Genomic DNA, 11,711 nt, shown 5'->3' on the forward strand with positions numbered 1-11,711 from the left:
GATTTTCAGCAACCCTCCAAAAATAGCAGGTCGATGCAAAAAGTGTTCGACCCTTGGCACGGTCGATTTTTGCCTCAAGCGAGCGAACGATTGCAAAGTTGATCTTTAGCAGGAGGAATGAGGCAGTGAGTTTGTGTCCGTCGTGAGTTTTTCGTGCGCGCGCTCCCTACACACGCGTAAAGTCACACACAGCCGCACGCGCGAGCGAGACACCGGGACACGGACGGATCTTTTACTCTTTCATTCAGAATTGTGTGTGAGAGGAGGACAGACTGCTGTGATGGCGGCGCTGACCGGAGGAGAGATGTGCGTCAAGTATCTGATGTTCGTCTTCAATTTCATATTCTGGGTAAGTGAGAAACGACTGATGTGTGCAGAGGTCGACGTGTTTTATGATTACTCGCGATTTCCCTCAAAGATTCATTGATGAATGCGTGTGCACGGCGTCCCGTTTAGATACTTAATTACTTTAGATTGTAATTAACGACATGGGATGTCTGTGTGAAGCTATGCAATGGGATTGCGACCATTTGGCTGACCTAAATTGAAGGTTTCAGCTCGGATTTCAGGACGTTTGGTTAAAATACTGTGTATGTTTGTTTGCGAGAGTCAGCGTGTGTGTGTGTGTGTGTGTGTGTGTGTGTTGGGACAAGCACTGAATGTTGATAGTGTTTCCTTTGACTCTCTGTTCGTGTTTGTGTGTGTGTCAGCTCAGCTGTTCCCTCTTACGGCTGGACAGGCGCGTTCTGGTGATGTCCGTTTCGTGAACGAATCATTCATATCAACCGATTCTTATTTAAGAATCATTCGAATCGATTCGCCAAGTGTTCAGTCTCGATTCTCGAATTCAAATTAGCGTTCGTGTTAGCATTCTACTCTTATAACGTAGACACTTTATAGTATGTATATTGTACTAAATTTTATAGTATAATCTCATTTATTTTCAACAAATTAAAATATATTTTTTTAACAATAGAGGGTTTACACTTATAAATTATTTTTTAGATTTAGTGAGTTACCCGGATGCGTGGCCATATTGGCGATTCTCGGATGTAAAGAACAGTATTGATTGCATGGTCAGTGTACTACTGAATACGTTGTTCTGCTAATTTATGCTGTCTGAACCATGGAAAAATCAAGTGGAAGCTAAATTATATTGAGAAGGACTTAGTAAGCAGGAAACAGTTGGTAAAGATATGTACAAACAGTATTTATTAAGATATTAGCCTAATATTTTACCTACCTGACTGGAAATGAATAGAACAAACACAAATGTTGATTCTTTCCCTGGAAATCCTGGTTCAGTTTGGCCAACCACAAACGCCTTTTGTTTTTCAAAACAGTGTTTTGCAGTCTTCTCATTGATTTGTTAGAACTTTTGGCAGTCTATAGTACTTCAAATGTCATTCTCTGTCTGATCGATTAGTGCAGCCCAAATCATGACAATAATTGACAATTTTTTACGTTCTGTGCCGCCTGTATGGCCGATTATTAACATGTTGTGAAAACACTACAACTTATAAACCTTTGAAGACAGACTCTGAGGTTTGAGGTTGTTAATCCATGTTAAATGCTTTTATTGAAGACATCCATTATTTCAACAAATTTTAAAATAACTGCAGTTTTTAGATTGTGCATGATTCTGCAAATGAAACTCCACCAAAGAGCAAAGCTTGCTGATTTTCAAATATTGTTTTGCTGCAAATCAATTGTTTTAATATTGTGATTAACAAAAACGTTTCAAAAATCCCTATGGGAAAATGAATGGGCCTGAAAAAGTGGGCTGACACTAATGCACTCTATTTGCCTAGATTGCCTGGATGAACTACTGCATACTAAGATGTGCAGTATGCAACCAATGTGCAATAATGTATACCACAATGCAATATACTCAACCTTTTATTGAATTTTCAGTGGCATGAACATAACATTATATCGACCATACTTTCTGAAATCTGCTTCTTGACTCAATTTTTGTTTTAACATTTAAGACATTTTTACACAAACCTACATTAAGCATTCAAAATAATTATATTTTTGTGCTCCTAGTGTCACAAAATGGTATTGCGAGTCCAATTATGCAACCCTGGACCACAAAACTAGTCATAAGGGTCAAAAATCTAAATATTGAGAAAATCACCTTTAGAATTGTCCAAATAAAGTCCTTAGCCATGCATATTACTAATCAAAAATTACATTTGCATATATTTACGGTAGGAAATTTACAAAATATCTTCATGGAGCATGATCTTTAATATCCTAATGATTTTTGGCATAAAAGAAAAATCTAAAATGGACCCATACAGTGTATTTTTGGCAATTGCTACATGCTGCTTAAGACTGGTTTTGTGGGCCAGGATTACATATAGCATGCAAAAGCAGTTTGCATTTTGAATTGCCACTTAAATGTTATATTTCAGAAAGCAACAACACGTAATCAGACTTGCACAGTATGTTTTGGGCCTAAATCCAGTTGGGTTTGCTTTGCTGTTTTTTGGCAATACAGATCGCACCATACTGCAATGTTTTTGCATTTGGATGTTTAGTTTCATGCCAGAGTTGAACAAACTACAGCATATGCATAATCAAAAAGAACAGAGAATATTTGTATTCTCGTCTTAAATCAAATTGAATTGCATCAGTGGGAAAATGTCTGCAAAGTGTGGCCTTTTATTCACAGTCTGGAGCTCTGCAAACAGATCAATGATTTGATCTTTCCATAGTGTTTACACATTAAGAGAGCCGGCCTACGAATAGCTTATTTTTGTCTCTATCCACATTAAGCTGGGAAAAAAATATCACCTTAAACAAAAGACTAGATGTGAATTTTTGAACACAGTGCATTGAATTGAACCAATTCACAAATCACTAATTCTTCAACGCAGTGAACACGACCCAGAGCCGTATGGTGTGTGTGTGTCCAGCCCGAGGGTTTATGTGAGCACACGTCCTAGATTGTCTTTAATCTGCGGGTCTATTTATAGAGCATGATAATCTCATGGACAAACTCACTGTATACTGCATTTGTTGTGGGTTTTGATGGGGGAATAATATGCACATTATGAAATTGTGTGTTGTGTATGTGCGTGTTGGGTTTGGTCTCATTTATTTGCACTCTGTAAATATTACTTAATATCAGCATTACTTAACACCTCCTCTGAGCTCACACAAACACACACACAGACACACACAGAGCCTGCAGGTCTATTGAACCATTGCAATAATGAGGCATTCATGCTGTCCACAGGCTCCTCCACTGTCTTCCCTGCATAGATGGAGACTAAACTCATGTGTTTAACAAAATAGGACTAAAATGTATTTACATTTAAAACTTGATTATTTACTAAAAATATATATAGTTTACATAAAGACAAGGAAGACTATTTTTAAACATTAATATTTTCAATGTAATGAAACATTCGCTCTCCAATGCACATTAGCCTACTATAATGTGAAAAGACTGTAAAGTGCATTATTTAATATAAAAATTAGATCTGTCAAATCAATTAATCACATTCAATATTATGTGTATGTATATAAATACACCTATATACGTGTATATATTTAAGAAAATGTAACGTGTATGTTTATATAACATGTCATACCTAAATATGATGTTTAAAAAGACGTCTCTTCTGCTCACCAAGCCTGCATTTATTTGATCCAAAGTAGCAAAAATAGTAAAATTTTGAAATATTTTTACTATTTAAAATAACTGTTTTTTATTTGAATATATTTTAAATTGTAATTCATTCCTGTGATTTTTAAAGCTGAATTTTTAACATTGCTCCAGTCGCATGATCCTTCAGAAATCATTCTAATATTCTGATTTGCTGATTAGAAAACATTTATTATTATTATTATTATTATTATTATTATTATTATTATTATTATGTTGAAAACATCTGAGTAGATTTTTTGATTAACAGAAAGTTCAGAAAAACAGCATTTATCTTTAATAGTTTGTATCATTTATAAATGTCTTTATCCTCTCTTTTGATTAATTTAAAGCATCCATTTTAAATATTGATGATGATGATAATAATAATAATAATAATAATAATAATAATAATGTTTCTTGAACAGCAAATCAGCATATAAGAATGATTTCTGAAGGATCACGTGACCCTAAAGTCTGGAGTAATGATGCTGAAAATTTAGCTTTGATCAAAGAAATAAATTATAATATTTATATATATTCAAATTGAAAACAGTTATTTTAAATGGTAAAAATATTTCAAAATTTTACTGTTTTGCTTTTTGGATCAAATAAATGCAGGCTTTGTGAGTAGAAGAGACTTCTTTAAAAAAAAAACATAAAAATGAACTAATAAAAATGATCAATAGATATATAATATATGAAATTTTTATATTTATATATTAAATTATTACATATAATATTATTATTGTTGTTATTATTGTATAATTTATTACATATATAATATGTAATTATATATAATAATTGTGTGTGTGTGTGTGTGTGTGTGTGTGTGTGTGTGTGTGTAATAATTATTGTGCATTATGTAATATTTAAAATAAAAAATGGTAAGTTTGATTGTGACAGTATTTTCAGGAGAATTAAACACATAAATTGTATATAATAATATATTATTTATATAAATATAGTGAAGTATTTATACACCATAGTAATATGTTGTACTGAATTTAGTTAATGCTAATTTTAATGAAAATAATTTCTTCAGAAAGATATAAGATATTTTATTTTATTTTATTATTTATTTATTTATTTATTTATTTTTTTATGCAATATGGTAATTGAAATCCACAGGTAAATGTGATTAATTATGATGTCACAAAAATGTTACAAATAATTTTTGTAAAGCAAAATGCACATTTCTTTTGTTTTTGGTGTGAAATAAGGCCCAGCTAAGGCGTGAGAACAGAATGCAGTGTGAAGTCACCTGCAGACTTGTACTGAAACTACATGCTGCCTCCCACATACCTGTGAGCTCCTCCCACTGACACACGCCGAAGATTGTGCAACACAGACATTTTTTAGTTTCCCTTTCTCCCCAAACAAAGGCAGGAAGCGTCTAACGGACAAACACCACGTCTGTGTGCAAACTGATCTATTTAGCTGAGTTTGTGCAAGTGAACTCATACAGTTAATTTCCCTGAAAGTGAAAGTGACTCGGACAGCAGCAAAATGGGTGTCGATGGATGTTCAAAATGTATTAAATACGCCATGTTCATCTTCAACCTTATCTTCTGGGTAGGTGCAATTTAATATTTGTGATTTGTGTGTGTACTTGTGCAAAAATGGTGTTAAAAGAGTGTTAGTGTTGTGTTTTTGTGTGGAGTTTGTGTGTGGAATGGGGTGAGAGGGTGAAGTGGGGTTGTTTTAAGGGTGTTTGTTTGGCTAAGCATTGGCATGGAGATTTAGAGCAGATTTGTCAACCTTCAGATTTTTGAAACAAAAGATCTGGGTCAGAGAGAATGAATCAAAGAGCAGGACGTGAACCCTGTGAACATGAAACCGTTGCGCTCAGCTTAGTGAGCAGGACGTGACTAGAAAGAAAAATAAGTCACATGATATAATCGTGGTTTTAGCATGTGTGATGCATCTGTTTGTGTTTTTGTCTATAACTTTGAATAAAATCTCATGGTGCCCTTGAACACACTAAACTGGTTTGACATTATTAATCTGCAGTCATTTTGAGATAAACCAACAGATGTTGAATTTGATCAAATTAGTTGTACACACTGAAATATTTTTAATGTTAAAAAAGGAAGCAAGCGGATATTTTTCCATGTGATGGAGGTTATTTTATCCCTGGATGGAGGAAGTAAAGTCAGGCTTGCGGTTTTGGCAAAACAGCTGATAAACATGCATGCATACTGTATATAGCATCACATGTCTAACAGATTGACAGAACTTCTGCCAGTTTTATTTGGATTCTGTCATGTAATATTGCCTGCTGGTTTTAGAAAAGAAGAAAAGATAGGCCTTATTAGACGGTTGAGTTTTACCAAGCTTGTGCACATTATTACATGATTCATGCACCTGTCAAGCAAAGTGGTCAAGCTGGTTAACACTGCCAGTTCACACCTGTTACTATTAAAATTGCATTAGGCATGTATTCTGAGAGAAAAATAGTTACCTATAAATCCAAAATATTTACTTTGATTGGAATAGATATTTTATTTTTACTTACGTTTAACTTTTATTTTATATATTTTTTTGTATATATTACTATTTTAATAATATTTAATTTGTTCAATATTTAATTACATTTTTTATTTGCAAGCCACCCATCAATTCTAAACATTTAATTTTTATTATTAAAAGGTTTTAGTATTTTTATAATTTCTGTTTGATCATTTTTGTTTATTTTTGTAATGCTATATATTTAAATTATTAAATAATTTTATAATAATAATAATAATAATAGTCTTATTTTAAATTTAAAGCAAGTTTTTCAAGGTGCTTGCACAAAGAACAGGAAATAACTTATCTAAATAAAATAACAATATATATGAAATAATGCAATAATCCTATTTAGGGGTCAACGGATTATCAGTGCTGATATTAAGCATTTTTATGGTTATTGGTATTTGTCATTTTCTTAACCGATTTTCAGATAAAAAAAATTCAAAAACCTTCCTTGTTATTCTTAATTTTGACATTAATTTAAATTTTTTAACGCCAGACATATATCATTTCAAAATATTGGTAATCGGCCTACTTGATTTGTGATAATCAGTATCGGGCCCCAAAAAACAGATATTGGTCCTATAAAATTAAGAGGCTTTTTTTTTTTTTTTTTTTACTGATGTATTTGTTTTCATTTTTCTACCATATATATATATATATATATATATATATATATAGGTTATTGTTCTGATCTGTAGTAATCGTGTAGGCCCTGAAAAACGCATATTGGTCAACCCCTGATTCAATTAAATTCAGATACGTTTTATTACTGCTGTATTTTATTTTAATTTTTACACCAAACATGTATATCAGTTCAAAATGTCAGTTAACGTTCTACTTGATCTCTAATAATCGTATCGCCCTGAAAAAAACAAAAAAAAACATATCATCGACCCCAATCCTATTCAATTAAGAGACTTTTTTTTTTCACTGATGTATTTATTTATTTATTTTCAATTATTTTAATTTGAATGTATTTTAATTTAGTCTCTTAATACATTTAGATAATGAATAGCTGTTAGTGAAGGGTGCGGAACTGTGTGATCAGAGTTGTCAGGATGTAATTTTCCTGTGGCAGTAATTATCTACGTGGCATTTATCGTTTTATATAAACCCATTCGTGGCTATAAATAAAGAAATAACAAACTAGGCCATGACCCATAAGCAAAGATGGCAGCAAACAAATAAAGTTTTGCCAGCCAAGTCACTGCCTTTCAAATGAATGGGAATGTAAACAAATGGCTTTCAGACCTCTTTAAATCAAGACAACAACCTCTGTTCTGCTCTTTAGTGCCATTTCTACCATTTTAGCAGTTTCCTCCTAATATTAAAGAAATAATTTTTGATTTGTGTGTATTTATAGTAGGGGTCGACTGATCTGTGTTTTTCAGGGTCAGTGCCGATACCGATTACAGAGCAAGTAGACCGATACCGATATTTTAAACCGATATGTCTGGTGTAACAATGGAAATCAATGTCAGAATTAAGAATAGCAAGGGCTCTGACAAAAACTAGGTAAATCGGTTTTAAAAAATCACAAATACCGACAACCATAAAAATGCTTAATATCGGCACTTATAATTTGTCGACCCCTAATAATAATAATAGCTTCATTTTAACTTTTAAAGCAAGTTTTTCATGGTGTTTGCACACAGAACAGGAAATGTACTTCTCTAAATAAAACAATATAATAATGTATGTAAAATAAATGGGACTCTTTGATCAGGGTAGTCAGGATGTAATTCTCCAGTGGCAGTAATAATAAATAAAAACTAGGCTAAGACCCATAAGCAAAACTGGCAGCAAGCAGGTCCTGTTTTGCCAGCCAAGTGACTGCCTTTCAAATGAATGGGAACGTAAACGGTTGGCTTTTAGACCTCTTTAATCAAGCCAACAAACTCTCATCATTTATTGTCATTTTAACTGTTTATTCCTAATATTAAAGAAATAATTTTGATTTGTGTGTATTTGTAATAGGGATATGTGTTTTTTAGGGTCAATGCCAATTACAGGTCAAATAAACCGATAACTGATATTTCGAACTGATATGTCTAGTGTAAAAATGGAAATTAATGTCAAAATGAAGAATATCAAGGGCTCTGACAAAAACCTGCTTTAAAGGGTGTTAAAATAATTTTATTGACAAATCGGTTTTAAAAACCACAAAAATGCTTAATAACGGTGTTGATAATTGATCAACCCCTAATAATAATGATAATAATAGCTTCATTTTAACTTTAAAACAAGGTTTTCAAGGTGTTTGCACAGAAAACAGGAAATATACTTACCTAAATGAAATGAAATAAAATAAAATAATATATATAAAAATAAATGGGACCTTGTGATCAGGGTTGTCAGGATGTAATTTTCCTGTGGCAGTAATTATCTACATGGCATTTATGGCTTTATATAAACTCATTCATGGCTATAAAAAAAAAAAAAACTAGGCTAAGACCCAAAAGTAAAGCTGGTAGCAAGCAGGTCACGTTTTGACAACCAAGTAACTGCCTTTCAGTTGAATGGGAATGTAAACGGATGGCTTTTAGACCTCTTTAAATAAATGCTCTTTTCTTTATTTAGTGCCATTTCTGCTGTTTTAGCTGTTTGTTCGTAATAATAAAGAAATAATTTTGATTTGTGTATCTGTAGTACGGGTTGAGCGATATGTGTTTTTCAGGGCCGATACTGATTATTACAGATCAAGTAGACCGATAACCGATATATGTGTCTGGTATAAAAATGGAAATCAATGTCAAAATTAAGAATAACAAGGGCTCTAACAAAAACTTTCTTTAAATGGTTTTAAATTATTTTACTGGCAAATCAGTTTTTAAAATGACCAATACCGATAACCATAAAAAAAGCTTAATATCTGCAGGGATAATCGGGTCAACCTCCAATAATAATAATAGCTTTATTTTAACGTCAAAGCAAGTGTTTTGCGTGTTTGCTACTGTGTGATCAGGGTTGTCAGGATGTAATTTTCCTGTGGCAGTAATTATTTACATGGCATTTATGGCTTTATATAAAGTCATTATAAAAAAACTAATAAATATAAAAAACTAGGCTAAGACCCATAAGTAAAGCTGGCAGCAAGCAGATCGCATTTTGCCAGCCAAGTGATTGCCTTTAAGATGAATGGGAATGTAAATGGTTGGCTTTTCGACCTCTTTAATCAAGCCAACAACCTCTGCTTTGCTCTTTTCTTCATTTTTACTGTTTTAGCTGTTTGTTCCTAATATTTAAGAAATCATTTTGATTTTTGTATTGTACAGATCAAGTAGACCAATAACCGATATTTTAAACCAATATGTCTGGTGTAAAAATGGAAATCAATGTCAAAATTAAGAATACCAAGGGCTCTGACAAAAACTTTCTTCAAATGATTATGTGTATTTGTAGAATGTGTTTTTCAGGGCTGATACCGATTATTACAGATCAAGTAGACCGATAATCGATATTTTGAACCGATATATGTCTGGCATAAAAATCAATGTCAAAATTAAGAATAAAAAAGGCTCTGAAAACTCTCAAAAATGTTTTTTTTTTTTTTTGTTATTTTATTGTCAAATCTGTTTTTAAAAAAAATGACAGATAACGATAACCATAAGAATGCTTAATTTCTGTGCCGATAATTGGCCAGGCTAATAATCGGTCAACCTCTAATTTGTAGGTATTTCAGGGATATTTATTCACAATCTTTTGCTGTTTTATTGCAGATTGCAGGAACAGGCGTCTTGGCCATTGGACTCTGGCTGAGGTTTGATCCCAAGACTAAAAGCTTGTTTGAAGGAGACAACTCACCTTACGTCTTCTTTACAGGTAAGTAATTAGCATTTTGTGTTCCTGCATGTGATGATCAGCCGATTAAAGTGAAGCATTTGTGCCGTTAGGTGTGTACATCCTTATCGCGGTCGGCGGGCTGATGATGGTCGTTGGGTTTTTTGGATGTTGTGGTGCCATCCAGGAGTCCCCTTGCATGCTGGGACTGGTAATCCCCACATGATATTCTCAAATATCACTTTGTCGTATCATGATGTTATCAGTTGTGGGTTGTTGACTGTTGTTTTGTTTTTCCCACAGTTCTTCTTCTTTCTGTTGGTCATCTTTGCGGTAGAGGTGGCTGCTGGTATTTGGGGATTTTCAAACCAAACCAAGGTGGGCGTCTCAAATGCTCGGTGCTTATGCAAACACACCAATTGATGTACCTAATTTGTGTTCCTGTGTTTGTGCCCATAGGTTACTGAAGATATAACGACTTTCTACAAGGAAACTTACAATAACTACCAACAAACCAAACAACCAGCTCTGAAAGAAACACTCCGTCTCATCCAGCATGGAGTAAGATCTCGTTTCTTTCTTTCAAAGATTCAATACTGCGAGTCTCGCGAACGCCAACTGCTTTGCTCGTTGTAACAGCCTGGGAGACTATAAACATCTTCAGAAAGCGCTTGCTGTTTTTATGTGCTCTGTGCATCAGATGTCTCTCAAACACTAATTATTCCTTGCTCGTTGACTCTGAAGACTTACTAATTTGTGATGACATCTGTTCCTCATCTCTCAGCTTAACTGCTGTGGACCGTCAGGAGACATCCGGGATGAAGAGACCTGCCCAGGAAAAGAGGCACTCGAAGCTCTCATTACAAAGGTATCTGTGTTTATGGAGTAAAATGCTGCATTTTGGTAGTTATTATATTTAATATGTGGATGCCACTGATTACTAAGTTTTGTACTAAATTATTGGACAAGTCAGAATCTATGTAGGCTATTAAGGCTGCAATAAAATGAAAAAGAATAAATGTAATCTAAATATGTTTATATAGAAATTAAATATTATATAGTTTTTAAAATAAACTTTATTCAATATTTATGCACTCTCTCATATAACAAAGTACCACCAAGTTGAAATTAAACAATTTTCTTAAATATATACTGTTAGTATTTTTTTTAGTATTTAGTTATTAGTATTTATCGTATTAAATATTTTATTATAATTTTAGGTTTTAGTATGTTTTAGTAATGTATGTTTGTCTTTTTTTGTCTTTTTTTATTTAATGTTTTAAATATTGAATATTAAATTTTTTTTCAAATATTTAAAAAAAAATTCTGTTTTAGCATTAGTAATTGTTTCGCTTCCACTTGTTTATTTCAACTACTTACCAAGGCAACATTTCTAATTTAAATTTTTTAAAGTTTAAGGTTTTTTTTTGTGTGTTATACTTTAATTCAGCTTTTTTAAGAAATGAAAATTATTTTATAGGGCCTTGTGAAATCTATTTAAAAATTTTTATAAAATAAATTCCATTTTATTTTTTTCCAAATTCAGTTTTTTTTTTCCCTAAAATCTGTCTAATTAATCAAAATCATAAAACTTAACATCAATTTATTAAAACTTTACAAAAATTACAAAATTTGGATTCCATTTTTTCCATTTTAATTTCTCTAGATTTTGTTTTATTGTTTTTTATATATATATATATATATATATATATATATATATATATATATATATATATAATATATATATATATATAAT

At 32.3% G+C, this 11,711-nt stretch overlaps 1 protein-coding gene across 1 annotated transcript in view; it reads left to right on the forward strand.

The window, feature by feature from the left end:
• The window catches only part of cd9a (CD9 molecule a), a 14,385-nt gene continuing 2,674 nt past the window's right edge, over positions 1-11,711 (forward strand). The window contains exons 1-6 of the mRNA XM_073850213.1: positions 1-349; positions 9,895-9,997; positions 10,069-10,166; positions 10,259-10,333; positions 10,415-10,516; positions 10,740-10,840. Coding sequence (XP_073706314.1) covers positions 281-349; positions 9,895-9,997; positions 10,069-10,166; positions 10,259-10,333; positions 10,415-10,516; positions 10,740-10,840 — 548 coding nt within the window. The 5' untranslated portion in view covers positions 1-280. The remainder of the gene's footprint in view (positions 350-9,894; positions 9,998-10,068; positions 10,167-10,258; positions 10,334-10,414; positions 10,517-10,739; positions 10,841-11,711) is intronic.

Source organism: Garra rufa, chromosome 11 (genome assembly GCF_049309525.1).
Source record: "Garra rufa chromosome 11, GarRuf1.0, whole genome shotgun sequence".
In the NCBI taxonomy this organism is placed as follows: Eukaryota; Metazoa; Chordata; class Actinopteri; order Cypriniformes; family Cyprinidae; genus Garra; species Garra rufa.